This window comes from Crassostrea angulata, chromosome 4 (genome assembly GCF_025612915.1).
Source record: "Crassostrea angulata isolate pt1a10 chromosome 4, ASM2561291v2, whole genome shotgun sequence".
Classification (NCBI taxonomy): domain Eukaryota; kingdom Metazoa; phylum Mollusca; class Bivalvia; order Ostreida; family Ostreidae; genus Magallana; species Magallana angulata.
Window position 1 is genome coordinate 5,024,404 of NC_069114.1, and position 19,288 is coordinate 5,043,691.

The window sequence follows — 19,288 nt, forward strand, 5'->3', positions numbered from 1 at the left end:
TATGTAAGAATCAATGATTTATAAAAGGGTCTTGCTACGCATAGTCACCAAATTTCTTTATATTTCAAACATGTTTTAAATTGTTCCATGGTTATCTGCACACGTCAATATGTATAAAATCGGGAAGACTACTGATTCAAAGTCTTCTACTAGTTATGTGATCCAGAATTAAGGATTTGGGATAATAGCTACAAGAGATGCAAAAAGCCGATGTACATTAATTATTAATCACATGAGAAAGAATTAGAAAGAAGTGTCTGCTCTAAGCTGATCTCTATTAGTCTCTGGTCAAACTGTCTAAGTTGGCATCACTCTATGTTTGTTACATTATATCCCTTTTATCTAATTTATGGATTCCATCTCCTGAACGTATATCATAAAAGTAAAAATAACCACCGATCTGCTACATAAGTTGGAGTGTTTGTAATCGTTAATAAAACTTATAAACCAAAAAAAAAATGTTGATACATTAAGAACAAAACTATGAAAAAATGCATGTATTTGACAGTTTCTCATATTTTTGGAGAAATGGTTGATTTTATTACCACTATTTTACCACTATACCACTCATTCACCCATTAGCAAAATTTCGTTTTTAATCTGAAATAATCTTATATTTTCCAACATAATGTTTTAAAAATTTGTTTTTACAACTTTGAAATTACATGATACCCTGATTACCCCGTAAAGTATCTGATCTGTATGGAGGGAAATCGTGTTCAAAAATCCAGACATGTAAACTTGTAAATCCGAATATGCAATCGTGTTGATGTGTGAGCCTGAGCATGAATATGATTGACTCATATACTCAGTTCCTTCGCATGATGCACATTTTGCAACTTTATTGTTTACATTAGTTAATCAAACCTTCAACTTTGCACACTTTCAATCCGTAGTTTCTGCATGTGTAACTTCAGGCTCGGCAATAGCACATCTAACATGATACAAATTGACAAATGTAAGGTCTACAAGTTTGTCGAATTTTGACATGACTTTATGTGGAAACAGTGACGTCACTGATAGAAAAAGGCTAGCTGCAGGTAAAGGCATGCCGTAATCGCCGGAATAGGGACGGAATAATAAAAAAAAATAATTAGGTAAGCTTATAATCATATCAACTCTGAATAACAACATTTCATAGAGTATTATTTTTCGGAAAATTAAATTATGAGATTGGTGTACATTTTATCAAGAGAATGTATAAAAGATGCGAGTAAAGAATTCGATCGGCTTCAGATATCCTCTTAGAACTGAAAAAAAATTACATTTAATGACTTTGTTTGAATACACGTGTATAAAGATATATACGCATTTTTATTCATAGGCGTCTGAACCGGGAGGGGGGGGGGGCTAGGGGGGGGGGGACTTAGCCCCCCCCCCCCCCCCCACTTTTTTTGCCAAGTTAGACCTAACCATTAGGAACATAGCAACAGGGAGGATTCACCCCCCCCCCCCTACTTTTTCCTCGCAACAAACAAAATTGATTCTTAAAAGACCTTGAAGAGAATGAAATATTAATAGTGATATTGAAAATTAGAGTCATAGTAGGTATACTAGCACCCCCCCTCCCACCACCACCACCACCACCACCACGGATTAGGAATTTCATGATGGGGGGGGGGGGGGATTGGGCAGGTAAGATTGGAGTTATTGGTATACCCTCCCCCGCGGATTAGAATTTTCATGATTATGGGAATTCTTGTCAATATTTTTCATGAATAGTTAAACCCCCCCCCCCCCCCTTCAATTTGCTTCCGACGCCACTGTAATTAGAGTACATGCAACAAATTGTTAAAGTATAGGCCTCGGCTGAATTAAGAAAATATCTCCAAATGCATCCTTATCGCTGCCAAAAAATTGTGACAAGACCCCCCCCCCCCCCCACACGCGAAAAATTACACGGGGTCCGTCAGCTGAGTTGCAAAGTTATCGATAAGAAAAACAAACTGTTTAAAGACATTGGTTTTGAGATTGTGATTACCCGGTAATATGAGACATAAGAAGCGACATCCTCTTTAAAAAAATGAATAAAAATTCCAAAGATAAGGTTAACTGTCGTGAAATTAAAATGTGTATAAATTATTTTAAGAAATGTTTCTTTGCATTGTCGGCAATATATAGGAAAAAAAGCCTATCATGCAGGTAAAAATTGACATTTTTTAAAAATTATTTTAAGCAATTATTACGGGATTGAGTATGACGTCCTGAATGTCGGTTCAATACAGACTCACTTTGTGAAGTTGGCTGATAAACATTTTCTGGAGAGCTAGTATAATACAGCTTTACAGTCACTTGTGAACTAGCTGCAGGTCTGTAGATCCCTGTCTAAAAATACAGATGGACGATCTTTGAGCTACAGTGCCTCCTATAGTAAAACTTCAATTTACGGCGCACAAAAAATATGCGCTAGTTTTTTATATTATTATTGAAGATTGTGTTATTACATGGGTTTATCTTTCACTTACACAACAACAAAAAGTATAAATACATGTAAAGTAACATAAATTTTTCCGCGAAAAATTACCAAATCCTTGCAGGTCGTTTATTCTCACTAATTCAGAAAAAAAAACAAGAGTAAAAATGGGGTACTCTATATGCAATGTTTTTGCCCAAAAATGACTAAGTTCAACAGCTGATATTTTTATAAATTTTCAGAAATCAAAATCCTAGCAATTTGCATACTTCTGATATATACGTATAAATGATCTGCAAAAGAACAACTTCCTAACTTGAAAACTGTTCGAGGAGTTATCGGTACAATAAGGGTACCTTTTTGACAGCCACTCGCCCGTCTGCAATTTTTACTATTTCAATAATCGGAAACCCGGTTAAAAATTCACTCTCAAAATTCTTAGAATTCAGAAGCAACGGAGTTACATGGGACCTCATGGCGGTCTTCGAACCCCATGCCGCTCAAAATATATTTACCCCCTTAGGAAATTTCTTGATCCGTCTCATTTCTAGAAAAGAGTACGCATTTACTTATATTCGAGTTTAAATTACATGTCAATTTTATTTTTTAGAGATATAAGATATTAGGCATTTCCTTTGATAATTCCATGAGAATTATATTACGGAAATTAGCGCATTCGTCACATCGGCAACGATTTGTTTTTCAACATGAACCTCTTCCTGTTTGGTCCAGTTTCAATCATACCTCAATTTTTTTTTCTAAAAATAATACCGGTGTTTTCGATAGAAAAGGTGTCGTTCATTAAAAGCTTATTGCAACAGTTTAGCTGAATATTATGTTTATTTTTCGTTCATTCCGGTCCGGCAGTTACGGCATGCCTTTTCCCGCAGCAAGGCAGTTGCCATATAAGGTCATGTCAAAATTCGACAAACTTGTAGACTTTACATTTGTCAATTTGTATCATGTCAGATTTGCTATTGCCGAGCCTGAAGTTACAAACGCAGAAACTACGGATTGAAAGTGTGCAAAGTTGAGGGTTTAATTAACTAATATAAACAATAAAGTTGCAAAATGTGCATCATGCGAAGGAACTGAGTCAAATCTTACAAGTGTTTATGCCCGAGTTTTATAGTTTACACGATCAGAATTACACATATTCATGCTCAGGCTCACACATCACCACGATTGCATATTCGGATTTACAAGTTTACATGTCTGGATTTTTGAACACGATTACCCTCCATAGATCTGAGAAAAAACCCGTATGCTGTAGGGATTTCAGATAATTAATTTATTGCTTTTGTAGGTAATTCGCTCATAATGCTAACATAGCTAATTAAATTTACTTCAAAATCCTATATAAATGCATTAATTTTCCCATCTTGTTTTTCTAATATGGTTAAGAAAGTACAAATACATTTAATAGGATAAGACATTTGAAAATGCAGACCTTTTTTACAATTGCCATTTTGAAATAGTTGCAAAGTCAGTGACATTATACTACAAAATGATTATCAACTTTACTCCTCTTAAGCTAAACAAGTCTGAGATGATCGTGTATCTTTTACAGTACCGTTGTTTAACATTATGAATCCTCCATTTTTCCATACCAAAACCATTATATAGTCCTTCAAACAGGTGTTTTAAATGATAAGACATAAATATACAGTGCAATACCTTTTATGGCGGTGGTATCAGCCACAGAACACTGAATTTAATCCTAATCTACAGGACTACGTTTTTAAAATTATTTCATATTTGTATTGCGTTTGTTGAAGAAACATTCACCCCAAAAATGCATGCTTGTTCTACAAAATCTACATACGAAATACAACAACGTTGATATTCAATTGCCTTCTTATATGGAACTGTAATTGTTTGTAATCGATGTCGTACAACTTATTAAAACTGTCCATTGTGGAGGTAAGGAATATTCACTAAAGTTTTGAGAGCGTGAAGAGCGTGTCACAGGCCATTTATATGGTGTCCGGATAGGGCCATTTGCGTTAGCGCGACATCGCGTTCAGATAAACGAGACATCGCGCTAACACACAACACGCCGTCGCGCTAACGCAACTTTGCACAACACGCCGTCGCGCTAACACACAACACGCCGTCGCGCTCAGTAACGCAACTTTGCACAAACATGCCATCGCGCTAACACACAATACACCATCGCGCTAACACACAACACGCCGTCGCGCTAACGCAACTTTGCATAACACGCCGTCGCGCTAACACAACTTTGCACAACACGCCGTCGCGCTAACACAACTTTGCACAACACGCCGTCGCGCTAACACAACTTTGCACAACACGCCGTCGCGCCAACGCAACTTTGCAAGTTTCACAGTCTAGTAGGAAGTCGTGTCCGGAAATATTAGACTGCGCATGCTGAAATTTGTAGGCCTGCATGCAACCTTGGATGAAAATAAATAAAATGTACTTTGAAATACATATATTATTTTCAATTATTATCAATATATATGAATAAAAATATAGTTACTAGTATGTCACTGTATAAGGATATGCTAGAGTGCATATAAATTATTAATGAATCTACCAATTGATAAATTTACCTTAAATATTTGATGTAATTAATTAATTCAGCAATGATATATTTATAACATGTACATGTCACAAATTCATATTAGGTGCTCTGTATATTATCAAAGCAAAGAAATTTAAAAATGTAAAATTACAGGTATATAACATGTCACCCTGGCGTCGGAAGCAAATTGAAAGTGGGGGCTAGACTGATCCTCAGAAATATTGAGAGAAAAAAAACCTTATTCCCAAAATCATGAAAATCCTAATCCGTGGGGGGTGGGGGGTTATGCCTTTTACTCAAACTTCTAAATCTTTCAAACGTACATTACGGAACAATTATGTTTCCTGCAAAAAAAAAGTGGGGGGGGGGGGGGGGCTGAACCCTCTATTCTGCTATGTTCCTAATGGTAAGGTATAACATAGCAAAAAAAAGAGGGGGGGGGGGGCTAAGCCCCCCCCCCCCCCGGTTGCGACGCCGATGTGTCATAAATATATTATTGTTGATTTAATGAATTTTATTAAATATTTAAGGTAAATGTATCAATTGGTAGATTTTATAATAATTCATATCCTTATACAGTGACACACTAGTAACTATATATTTATTCATATGCATTGATGATAAATGAAAATAATATATATATTTCAAAATACATTTTATTTATTTTTCATCCATGCTTGCGTGAATGCATACATATTTAAGCATGCGCAGTTTGATATTTCCGGACACGACTTCCTACTAGACTGTGAAACTTGCAAAGTTGCGTTAGCGCGACGGCGTGTTGTGCAAAGTTGTGTTAGCGCGACGGCGTGTTGTGTGTTAGCGCGACGGCGTGTTGTGCAAAGTTGTGTTAGCGCGACGGCGTGTTGTGTGTTAGCGCGACGGCGTGTTGTGCAAAGTTGCGTTAGCGCGACGGCGTGTTGTGTGTTAGCGCGACGGCGTGTTGTTCAAAGTTGCGTTAGCGCGACGGCGTGTTGTGTGTTAACGCAATGTCTCGTTTATCTGAACGCGATGTCGCGCTAACGCAAATGGCCCTATCCGGACACCATACATTTATGATGAAAGACTCTATGCTATTTTTTTCGGACCTTAATAGCCTGAAACTAAACGCTATTGGACGCATTTTATTACACAGTATATGTCAATTTATATGTCAGCCAATTTTACATTTTCTTTAAACTTATTTGATACTATTTCCTATCATTGTGTTGTAACATTGGACAAAACTTAACTGCGAAATCGTTAAAGGTACATTGTTCAATGGTTATCTGCACACATCAATATTTATAAACTTAGAGAGGCTTTAGATTCAAACTCGTCCACTAGTTATGTACTCCAGCATTAAGGTTACAGGAAGAGCAAAAAGCCGATGTACCTTAATTATTAATCACAGGAGAAAAAATTGGAAGTGACTGCTCAAATCTGATCTTTTTAGGCTAAGGTCAATTTATCTAAGTCGGCGTCATTCATTGTTTCTTACATCATAGACCTTTCCACTATTTCATGCAATTCATTCCTGAACGATTGTTTATACCATTACAGCCCAAAACAACGGACTGCTACGTAAAATATATAATATTAATTATTATTAATTACGTGTAAACCATAGTTGATAATGAATACAACGTACAACATATATACAACAATACATAATCAAACAAGAATTCGAACAGAAGTAAAAACTTAAATTAATATGTTTGTTTCGATACGATTTACAGATTTTAAGTTATTAATGTACTCAGGTTGGAATGTCTTTGTAAGCACGTTTATGAAATATTAAAGGCTGAACTAACAGTGTGTACAAGAAATGCGTAATGAACGAAAATAAGAACAAGGTGAGTAAAGTAACAGAGAGGATCTAGGGATGTGTGGTAAATTGCTATGTTTGAAAACTTTAGATGTCAATATTAAATTCGAGAAAAGTGGAAGGTCCCGATATAAATCATTGGGGTACATTAGAATTTTTGAAACCTCAGTCTGGCTTTTCTTGGTTAGAAACCCGAGGTTTTGCTTCCTCCACTTTTTTCTTGATATTTCGATAATCATAAATACCTTTGTGCTCAAGCTACGTTTATCCACTAATGTGAAAAATGTCCAGATTATCTGTTTTGAAATGCCCCCTCTATCGCCCCAGGTTTCAATACACATCCCAAAATAAAAAGTCTATGGGGATTTTGCATTGCATCAGCGAATAATTAGCTTAATGTTGAAAAATTGCCCGAAGTATCCCGAGTACTTCCGAATGGAAAAGGAGACAACAATTCCCATTATAAATCTCTGTAAGAAATTTGTTTTCGTTCCTGTGAACTTTTATGAGTGAAAACTGATAATTGTTCAATGAAGATATCTTGAATATATTCCCTTTCATCGATTTCAACTGTATATCTTCCACAGGTATGTGTATTTTTATTAAAAGTCATCAAAAAGTGATGGAAGCAATAACTTGGGACATACTATAGCTGTTTTTCTGCTTTCGTATAACTATTCTGATATCGTTTAACTGAGTAACTTTTAAAAGTCTGATTAATTTTCAGAAATGATATTGTATTTCTGAAAGTATTCATAAATAAAATTGTAGGCACAACGTTCAAAAATATTTGCCAGTAATAGAGAAAAGCGAGACTAGACGATATGTGGTTAAGTTCTTTGTGTTACTTTTTTTCTATGGATAGGAATGAAGTTGGCCATTTACTATGGGTCTGGAAAACAAGAAGTACTGAGAGATGTGTTGAAGACCTTACATAGAGGATAGCATAAAATAGATGCAGATTATTTGAGAAGCCTTGGGTTTTTGCGATCAGGACCGCAAGCTTTACTTGTGTAAAGTTGAGGCAGTATCTTGCTTACTTCTTCATCGGTTAGGATAAAAGAAGAGAGGTAACACCGCTGAAGAATCATCTACGGTAGACTGTAGACGGAGTTGAGTATATTATCCTTGTCAGTGTCATATACATATACTTGCTCATTGTCAATGTAGGAGGTATTCCAGTTTTAGTTTGTGACTTAATCTTCTTTGATTATTGATGTCTGCTGCTATTTTTTTTTTAAATAATCGTTTCCTGTGACATTAATAGAATACTTTCTTTTTGCTTTAAATCTGGCCAAATTTAAGTGTTTGCGATCTTGGAATATTTTTAAATATTGAACAAAATTGTTTACGCATAAAAAACAATAAAAGAGAAAATACATGTATCTGACAATTTCGCATATTTTTTCTTTGGTTGATCTTATTACCAATAATTTATAAAAAGGTGTAGTCTGTCTGTTTTTTTAATTGAAGTTTTAGGTAATTTTATTTTACATACGTGTGTGAAAAGCTATATTGTTGTTTAATTTTACAACTTGTTGAGTCTTTAAGTAAATTTATTAAACATGTTGCGAACATATGCATCATTTTTCTAATATTTATCTTGTTCCGAGTGTACTCAAATATTTTATTTGTTTTAAACATTGTTTCAAGTTGATATGAATCGATGTATTGTATCATTACATGTAATGTGTGACGTTCATGTTAGTCTTTGTTATTTAAATTACGTGTTTAACTGCTAGTTACATTTACTGTCATCATAACCAAAAAATTAGTTATCAAGCACCTCAAATCGTTCATTTTTTTGTCATGAAGTAAATGCTTGTTTGTACGATATACAATGAGCACGTCTTACATGTTAGGGTGTAAGACATTCATAGCAATGGTTTACTATCCCCTATACTATTGTTTAACTTTCACCTACATAAATGTTCAACTAGTACCCATATAATTGTTCAACTTTCACCCATCTCAATGTTGAACTATATTCCAAATAAATGTTGAACCATCACCCATTTCAATGATAAACTATTACCCATGTCAATCTGTTATCAGTGGTTTTAAGAAATCAAACCAGCTGTCATCTAAACGAAATCCCCTATACTTGAATTTCTTTAACCTAACTAGAGAGTGCACTTTATCTAGTTTATTTCATTTAGTCATTTGAGTTGATGAATAGTCCCGGTTGTATTACCTACCTGGTAAAATTTTCTATCTATAAAGAGATATCCCAACATTTTGAATTTTATTTTGCCTTTTATAAATTAGAAATTTTATCTAAAAGAATCTCTTTTCATTTTATAATACGATATCTTTAGTTGTTCCCATATGTTCCTATATGACATAATTCTTTTACAGGGAAGTTCACCAGTAAAATGAATTTCCCTGAGCTTTTTATACAATCTAAGTTTATCCTTAAAACGTATTCGATGGTACTTTTTTACGTATGTTTTAGAGTTATCCATCTTTGGTTCTTTTCTTTATTTAAAGCTTCGATACTTCGTACATCAACTGCAAAGTCAATTTTTTTAACAGCTACACAATTTTTATAAATATTTTTAAGTTTTGTTAATTAATTGATTCAATAGAACATAGTTTGTTCGTGTAAAAGTACATAAAAAAAGATAAAATCCATCTTATAATTGTTTTTTTTGTCAACACACAATACTGGAAGTTACTCCTAAAAAATATCTCTTGTTTCAATGTGTCTGGATAAAGAACTATTTAAATAGAGAGTAAAGTTAGCTGTGATATTTTGTACCGTATTTGGAATTGCTGTCAATAGGATGTTGTTGCATGTACATTTGTCATTAAAAGTCATGGTAAAAGTATTCTTTTTAACTTCAGTCTTTTGATTTTTTTTCATTTTTTTTCATTTATCAAAAATATAAATAAAATTATGATAGTACATGTATTGCATGGCATTTTCTTCCATCTTACAAAAACCGCAAAACAAACGTGTGAATGTCTAGGTAATTTTGCATGTAAAATGGAAAACTACAGAAAAGCTACAGCAGATAATTATTTACACATTAAATCATTATTTTTTAAAACATATTGTATCATAACTGCAGCGGTGTGTGCATGCAAATTAATAACGAGCGTTATCACCTTATATAGATTCGATTGCTTATATCAATGCAATTATGATACTATGTCTTTTAAAAAATTATGATGCAATGCTTATACATGTATATACATCTTTTAAAAAGATTTTGGCATGTTTCAAATGTGATTAATGCCTAAAAATACTGTAGTATCTAAAAGGTAAGTTCAAATTATTGCAAAGGCCACTGTAACAGTCTCAAGCGTGAACTTTGATTTGTCGTTCCCGTTGCATAGTAACAGCTTTCAACGTTTGTGTCGTCAAAATAAAAAGTCATAATTTAACAATTCAGTACCCTGCATATGCTATGGTGATACATCTGCAGTAGCTGACCATACACTTTACATGCAAAAAATATGTAGAAAGTAAAAAAAAAATTAGAATACGTCTACTTATTTTTCACTACGTACGAGTAATTCGATGTATCTCGTTTATTCCCTGAAAGTCACCGTTTATATACTGATTCCCTCCAAAACAGACAGATTCCCTTTAAAATGTTTCTAAGTGTTGCGAGATTTTGCTTACAAGGTCAACTTTCAATGCCTGTAATCTTTTTTATGATAACGGCAAACCCGCAAGTTATCACCTTAAGTTACCTGTACAATTCCCACTTCGTTGTTGAATGTAACATACACATTTACATTGCATGTAAAATATTGATGTTATAACTATTATCTGTCTCTAACTCCCGCGTAACTGTTCCATTGGGACATAATTGTTTAATTTTTTATACCTCTACTCATTTTTCACGACTGTGAAATCATCATTGTTCGTGGGATACCAATGTTCGTGGCTTTCGTGGGTAGCCATTGCCTACGAATATTCCCAAAAAGTATAAAAAGCATTTTTTAAATATTTATTTATCTTATCCCGAACTTGCTTCCAACGAAATTACGTACCCGCAAACCAGGCAAAGTTTGGCTTCCCACGAACATTGACCCCTGCCAATAAAAATGATTCAACAGTATATATTAGGTGTAATTCGATATATTTTGTAGATTCCCTGAAAAAAATCGAACGCTTTAAACAGGCTAATTCTCTGCAAAATGGTGCGTTAGTTAGAGCTTATAAACACTTATTGAGAACACTTAAAATTTCTTTTAACCAAAGGAAAAGTTCCCAATTTTCCCGAAATATTTCAAATAAAATCATGAATATTTATCATCATATTATTTGATTTTAGTTGAAGCGTCCTTTTTAATAAGCTATTCTTATTCCTCTTAATCGTATAATATGACTTGCCTACGTCACAATACGACGTTCGTGCAATAACTCTTCCTGATTAATTGTTTGTATCGGTATAATAAAAAAGTTTAAGTATACTATTGAGGGACTCGGAAAGATTCCTGTTCCCGGTGAGCAACTCTATATCTCAAGGTAAAGCCGAGGAAAATAGACTTGTCTGAGAGAAGCAGGAATCTTGCTGAATCCCCAAATGGTATATTTTAACTATATATTAGTAAGCCTCCATTTATTTTTCATTATAAAAGAATGATTCGATATATTTTGCTGATTTCCCGGAAATCATCGTTGAAAGGTGGAATCACCGCCAAACAGACTGATTCCCTGCCAAACAGACCGATTCCATGCAAAAAGGTTTGTCAGTTTGAGTAACTGATACGAACTTAGTCAAACTACTTAGTAATTTCTATTAACCAAAGGGAAATATTCGATATTCATAATCAAATAATTTAAGTTACAACGACTCATCTACGTATCGTATAACATAACTGCGTCACAATAAGACGCGTGTGCAATGTATTATTTTTTTTATTCGTTGGGTACATAAAGAATTAAAATTACATTAATTAACACTTTTTTTATTAATTAAATGGTTTATATTTGCATAAAAAAAAGTTAGCACTGAGAAAGTCAGCAAGATTCTTTCATTGTATAATCATTATGACAGGGTACTCAAACGGTTTAGTGGTGAATTTTATTATGACGTCATAAACGTTAAACAGCGGCGTAAAGTGCTATGTCACAAATCGTGTGTGTGGCTTTTTACAGCGGTTCATCCATTTGAACTTACCGTTTGGATAATACAGTAATTGTGAGACATAAATCATATTTGCTGACAAGTCAAGAAGCTCAAAATATGTAAATGTGAACATTTATTCATTCTTTTTTGAAAGATATAGTGTCATAGCTGCAACAGTGTGAGCATACAAATTGTGCGTGAGTGCATTTTAAAATTTTGTTTGCTCATACCATTTCAAAAATTAGGCTCTATCTTTCAAAAAAATGATCCAATGCTTATATAGATCCATATCTCTGTTAAACAAATAAAACCACAATTTTTATTTACATCATTATGCTAAAACATAAATGTTTTAACAACAAAAAACCCCATAAATAATAAAAAAGCGGATACCGGAGCCGACCAATTTCATAGATGCATTTACTTATTCAATTATATGTATGTTAATGTCAAAATAACTCCGCTTAAAAAGCAATTTTCATCATTACTCGATGATTCCAAAAATACGCCACTTTATGAAAGGAAATACAATACAGATGCACTGGTAATGTTATACAGAGTGCTAAGGACGTAACAAATCCTCAATGTTTCAAAATGGTTCATATTATGACTCTTAGTTTTATTGAGAAAATCCTTTTACTTTACTGGTTTATTTCAGAAATGAAATTCTGAATACAGATTTATAATTGATTTCTGTGTTTACGGAACACATATCAAACAATGTATAATTTTTTTTACAAGATGCAAACATGTTACAGTTTTGTTCCAGTTTTCTTTTCCTCAAAAAAGGAGAAGTTGGTTTAGTGAGCAAATAAATAGTTACTTTTTAAATAATTTTAAATTTTATTAGTTATTTGAGACTATAAGCCAAAATAAGCCCAACAGGTCGGATCAAGTAATATCATACAATGTATTTGTTACAGTACATGTACCTGTCTTGACGGTCGGATCAAGTAATATCATACAATGTATTTGTTACAGTACATGTACCTGTCTTGACGGTCGGATCAAGTAATATCATACAATGTATTTATTACAGTACATGTACCTGTCTTGACGGTAACATTTTCTGTTGGTATGCTCTAATGACCCACATAATAAAACACATAAACAGGTGAAAACCTTGTACATGTTCCCATGTACAAGTACTTAAAGTCATGGAGAGGAGAGTATTGATTTAAGTCGTAAGGCTTGTGTGTTCATGCAATCAGTCTTTTCCCTTTATTTTCAACAATCAAATTCATTCATTAATAACACTTGGATGTAACAAGGTACATTTAGAACTAGGAAACGAAAGTTAAGTTATCTAACCAAATGTTTGCACGAGCTGACATTTCTGTATCTGTAAACCAACGCCTAAAGATAACTGATCTATCATTTATTCATTTAATTGGCACGAAAAAATAATAAAAGGGTGTGGGTTGTGGTGTTCAGAAAGTTACATTTGATTGGAAAGCAATCATATTTGGAATTTGTCAAAACAAGATACATGTGAAAATGACTGCATTTTCTTTATATAAAAAATCAGCAACAATAAAAGAAACAGCAGCAAGGTATTCTGGAAAACAAAGTCATTGTTCAATGACAATTGAATTCTTTTTAAACATAATTTTCGATGAGAAAAACAGATTTTGTTTCTGTGGAGCATGAACCCCTGCTTAGCAAATACTTGTTTTTGATCTTGAAATAATAAAAATTACATCTTATGTAACTGTAGAGCCCCCCCCCCCCCTCTAAAAATAGAAGGAAAAAACCTGTATAAATGGTTATTTTTCTGACAAGAATCTCACCCTTTTGAATTACTCTTTTTCAGCTCATTTCGGTTTATTACTCTTCTCATTATATTTTAGTTTTAAAAAAAATATTACTTATGTATATATGTGCAAAACGCATACCAATTGTAATCCAATGTATAAACTGAGTAAAAGGCATTATGTAAATAACGAGTACCACATAAAAATGGACTTATCCTTTACATTTCAAAACTTACATTTTTGTACTTTTTGGTAAACTAACAATTGTTTGTATTTAGAATTTTAGATTTATATCTGATGTTCTTTTAAGGTATAAAATACCAAAAACAATCAGAACTAAATACATCCTAACTTTCAAAATATGTTATCGGTGTAAAAAACCGAATGCTCTCCTATTTGTGGTTTTTGTTCATTATAATTTTCTTAAACCTATTCTTTACATCATAATAGGTGAGATTATCAATTACATAGGATCGATTCGACTCGACTCGACTGGTGAAGTTTAACTCCTTCCTTCTCTCATAAGTTTTTGTTGATTGTCCCACTTTTACATACAAGATGAACTGTCTATACATGTACTAGTAGCAGCGATTAATAGACCAATGACAGATCACAGCTCTAGCTAAATCAATCGCAACCTCTGCTGACCTTATATATTATATATTTGTGAATCATCTCTCATACTAAAGAATGGAAGTTCAATAGAACTAAGATTTCAATGTTAGAGTTCCTGTGTTCCAGACGTTCTATCATAGATTACAGATGTATTAGTAATATCTCCTTTCTGTCTAATCTAAAGTGTTTTATTGTTTACATTAATTTAATTTAAACACTATTTTATAATGCACCACTTTAACGGATGAGATAACAGGCATTGACTATCAAAAACATCAATATCAACTGCACGTACAACGAATTGCGAGAATTTTTTTTTATTTCATTTAGGGTGATATATATTTTTTATACTGTGATTATACTTCATAAAATTGTAACATTTAGGCTGAGAGATACTAGCCAAGATGAAGTTTTATTTTATATTCCTTCGGCTAAAGTGTCTATATACTTGTATTTAGTATTTTAGTTTAATAAAACTTAAAAAAACGATAATGCCGAGAACAAGTTGCAATGTCAAATAATTGTGGTTGGATATTCCCTAAAGTCAAAATAACTGTGGTATTGACAGTCAGCAGTATCTGTAGTATTATGTTGAACATATATCAGAACAATGGTATTTTGGTTACGTTTTATTACGAACAAAAGGTAATGTAAAAATACAACTAGAACAAGCACTCTAATAGATGATAATGAAGCATGTCCTTGATGATAGATGAGACAAGGTTGAGCTTTCATCGAATCGCTGCTGAAAAGTTTTGTTCTCTTGAAGCACTCATGTTCAACGGACAAACTGTAAAGAAAACGGGAAAACAGCATTTTAATTAGCATTTTACAATTAGAGTCTACATCTTACAGTTTCTTTTTTAAACAACTTTGATTTATGTACAATTACGATTAACTTGTCAAGCAGATTAAATAGACAAGATTATGAAAGCTAAAGAAATGAATTTTAAAACCCCCTCGCGATAAACATTAACTCTGAAAACATGAATGCATTCATTGTGTGTATTGTTACACAACTAATTGAGGATATATATAAAGTTCAACAAATTTTCATTTCTAAAGCATAGTATAGACAAAACAGCGTATCGTGTCCCCTATGCATTTAATGACTGGGCTCCAATTTTTTCTTTCTATTTTTCCACCATATTTTTTAAATTAATCGCTGAGAATTGTTTGAATTTATAAATAAAATCAAGGTTTTCATATTTTGTTCTTCAGAACTCTCACGAAATGTTTCCATAAGCGATGATTTCATTGGTTTAATCTAAATGGGTGTTCCTTTATCGCAATAGCTCCATTTTGGGGGAGTGTAATATAATTTCATTATCTTTTCTAGATCGTGCACATTTGAAATGTTCTATGATAAGCTAAACAGCATTATCAATAATGTAGCTACATTAGCTACTAGATATCAATCAATATGCGACACTATTAGATAGAAACTAAATTCAAACATGTATATAGCAGTCATTTTATCCTTCATTTAAATACCATTAATCGATAGTTTTACAGTTTATATTATATTATTTGTAATTATGATTTTTTCATGGGGTGGCTTGCAAACATTTGAATAATTAGAACAATATAGCCAATGCATTTGATGTAATAGTAAATATCATATAACCAAACTGTTAAAATATTTGTCAGGGATACTAAATACTTTAAAAGCGCTCGTCATACAAATATTGATAACAAAATAATTGAGAGAGAGAGAGAGAGAGAGAGAGAGAGAGAGAGATTCTACAGATGTGTTAACTATGTTTCCATAACTTAGAGACTGATTGTGCTAACAAATTAATATTTAAAGTTTTATAATTGTAAATAATTTCAAAACACTACAAACATGAATTTTGCTTTGATACTTGTATTTTATTATTACTTTTTCTGTAGCAATTTTCCATTACTATAATAATGCATTTTTTTCTGTACAAAATTTTAAGCGTTTATAATGCTATCAAAACCGTTTAATATCACGATAATAATAACAGGTACTTAAGTAAACGACCCCCTCTACTACAGCCCCCCCCCCATCCCGCCATTTCCCCGAGCTAGTTGACTCTCATATATATATATATATATATATATATATATATATATATATATATATATATATATATATATATATATATATAGCAACTATCCCAGAAGTAAAAACTGCCAATGGGGGATGGGGGTTCTCTCCCAAATCCCCTGCAGAAATTTTCAGGTAAACATGTTGTACTCTTTATTAGAAGTATTTACTTACGAGAAAATTGGGTTCTGATGGAACGCTGCGCTTTCCGTTAAAACACCCACCAAAATTACAAAATAGTCGTTTATTTAGTGGGTTTCTCCTAAACTGACGTTTTCCTGGTCGTGTAAAACGTCCAAGGAAACGTTTTCTCTGCGCAAGTTTCAATCCGTATCCAGTAAAACGCTTTTGTACGGCACTTTCGTTGTCCTCTGGAGGACCGTCTGGCAGCCAATCGCCGGACTCAGTGTCTTCCTTGTCATTAGTGAGTTGATCTAACTCACTGAGTAAGTCTACATCTTCCTGAAGGATCTAGACAAAATAAAAACAATGATTTCTTACATACCTTTAATTACAGCATCACTAAGATTTATTCATTTGCCTGAACTTTATACGTCTTTAATGACGTAAACGTAATACTATAATTTTAGTATATTAACTTTTTGAGAGATTGATTTTCCTATCAATTAAAGTCTTGTACGTTTTGTATTTGAAACAAAATCCAACTTTGAATGATAAAAGATAATATATTCATTTAAATACAGTATTCACTATAGACTCGGCAAAATGTTTCCTTTCTTAATTATGATAACATATACGTTTGCTCTAAAAACCTTGGGAAGATATATAATTATATTCTCTCTGGTGCTAACTGCCAAATATAAAATCACGTTGTATTGTGACGGGTTTTATAGGTTTTGTAATCCTTGAGAAAGCATATTTCATTTTGATGTTTAGGAACCAGGTTCCGAATTTCGAACCATTACAATTTAAAAAGAAACACATTAAATTATCCTACACTAACATTTACAATTTAATCTAAGCAAAATGTACAACTGTAATCAAAATGAACTTTTCTGAATTTCTCAATCTCGAAACCAGATGTTTTTTTGCTAAAATCCTTAAAAAATGTAGACGGCACAAAGACATCAAAACGGGATATTGACTGTTTTCTTTTTATTTCCTAAAAAGCACATGTGAACGTTTTTATGGAATAAAAATTAAGTGTTCAATGATCAATGACTTTCATATTTTATATCTTGTCGCATACGGACAAGTGGCATTTTAAGCCTACTTTCGACGCACATGAGGTCAATTTTGAAAAACAAAAATCATGCAGCAAAAATGTCATCACGAAAAAGTTAAGGTGACAAATAAATATCCCATTCAACAGAAGTAACAGATATCAAAAGGTTCAATATATAGTTATTGATTCTTTAGTTCATTATATGGATTGTATTTTAAAACTCCTCGAGGGTCAGGCCATGATCGAAGAAACTGTGATTGAAATTAAAGGTTCTTTGGTGAGTATAATTATATTATGTATGAAAAGAAAAAAAATAAAAACTTTTCAAAATTGGCAATTTTGAATAATTTTTTTGTAAAAATATTAGGTGTGGTATCCTATTTGTTCTCCAGTATCCAAAATCTGATATAAACAGAGAAAGAAAAAAAACCTTTACCTGTCTGAGAAGGTTGGTGTTTACTTCAGGTTCATTCTGGCCGTAGGTATGGACTGCAAGCGAGCACAGAGCCACAAGGAGGCTAACAGTTACACCAGTAGTGTGGCCAAACATTCTTTAGATGACTTCAAGCTGCTTTTAAGGTTAAGTTCAAGTTCTCTTCACGTTCTCTTCAAGTCCCCGTTTTGCTAGAGACGGTTCTTGTTAGCGTCCTTTATACCGGTTAGAGTGATGTGCTGTATGGTATCATCGGATTTATAAAAATTTATAAGCCCACTGCCTCCGTACGATACACTGGCAATCAATTAAAATTCATAAATTATTGATGATTTTTTCTTGTTACATTTCATTTATTGATATTACTAGCGTAAACGATACAAATATGACTCGTATATCGTAAAATGTTTGGTTTTATTCGTCATACAGTATTAAACATGAAATGATGATTCTTTACTCAGATTTTCTAAAATGAAATACACATTACTTTGGGTGTGGAAGACTCCTACATGAGTACACCATTAAGTGTGTCCCTTCCAAAACCTCTGACTTTAGCGTTAAGTTTTTGCACAACACGACGTGACTTTTATGATAACCTGAAAAAGTAGAACTTTAGTAACGTCTAAGTCTTCATTTGCTGCTAATATGTTGTAAAGTTTCCATTTCAACTTAATAGAATATAACGTTGTAGATGTAGGAAAATAAAAGAATTCTTTGGTATAACCCTTCAGGTTTGTAGTTCTAAAGCTTTAAAATAAAATTTTACTAAGGCCATGTACCTGTAATCTCCATCATCACAACAGCCTCCATATGTTTCTTATTATGAGGTGCACCAAAACATTTTTCATAATGGTTATCTTTTTTTACTTTGGTGAGTCTATGGATTTGGTTACTCTCAAGACAATATGTTCAAAATTGATTTGATTTTTAAGTTCAAAACTGATTTGATGCTTTTATATTGTGAAATACTATAAAATAACCATTATTTCCATTCCAGTGTCTGATCATACAAGTATCTTTATTTTTTCAATCAGAGAAAGTAATAATTAATTTTACATTTTTCTTCTGTACATTATTTGGGGGACAACATAGATGATTTTTTTTATATTTTGGTATTTTGGAAACAGTTGCAGAAAATTGTTTAAATCAGTTACTCTGCTGAAAGTTTATCTCTATCATTAGGAAAGATGAGGAATCATGTAAATATAGTGAACTTTTTCAACATTATTAATATTAGTAATGATTTCAATTGTAGCTTTTGATTGGAATTGAAATGGAACCCATATCAGCATGAACAAATGTGGTCTAAGCACGAACAGGCGTATAGCACTACATGTAGTGTTGTGCGTTTCTGAGATAATGTTAGTA

General features: G+C 32.9%; 1 protein-coding gene across 1 annotated transcript; it reads right to left on the reverse strand.

Annotated features, from left to right (window-relative positions):
* Window positions 1-14,838: 14,838 nt before the first annotated feature.
* Window positions 14,839-18,189, reverse strand: LOC128181333 (uncharacterized). The gene is made up of 3 exons (XM_052849691.1): window positions 17,924-18,189; window positions 16,476-16,772; window positions 14,839-15,017 (listed from the first exon to the last, which is right to left on the reverse strand). The coding sequence occupies exons 1-3, from the start codon at window positions 18,035-18,037 to the stop codon at window positions 15,006-15,008; spliced, it is 423 nt and encodes a 140-aa protein (XP_052705651.1). The 5' UTR covers window positions 18,038-18,189; the 3' UTR covers window positions 14,839-15,005.
* Between the last annotated feature and the right edge of the window lie 1,099 nt (window positions 18,190-19,288).

Excerpts from the sequence above, each read along its gene's own strand:
- LOC128181333 (XM_052849691.1), bottom strand. The coding sequence starts at position 18,037 with ATGTTTGGCCACACTACTGGTGTAACTGTTAGCCTCCTTGTGGCTCTG. Across the intron at positions 16,773-17,923 it reads ACACCAACCTTCTCAGACAG|ATCCTTCAGGAAGATGTAGA; the intron begins GTAAAGGTTTTT and ends TATTTTGTCTAG.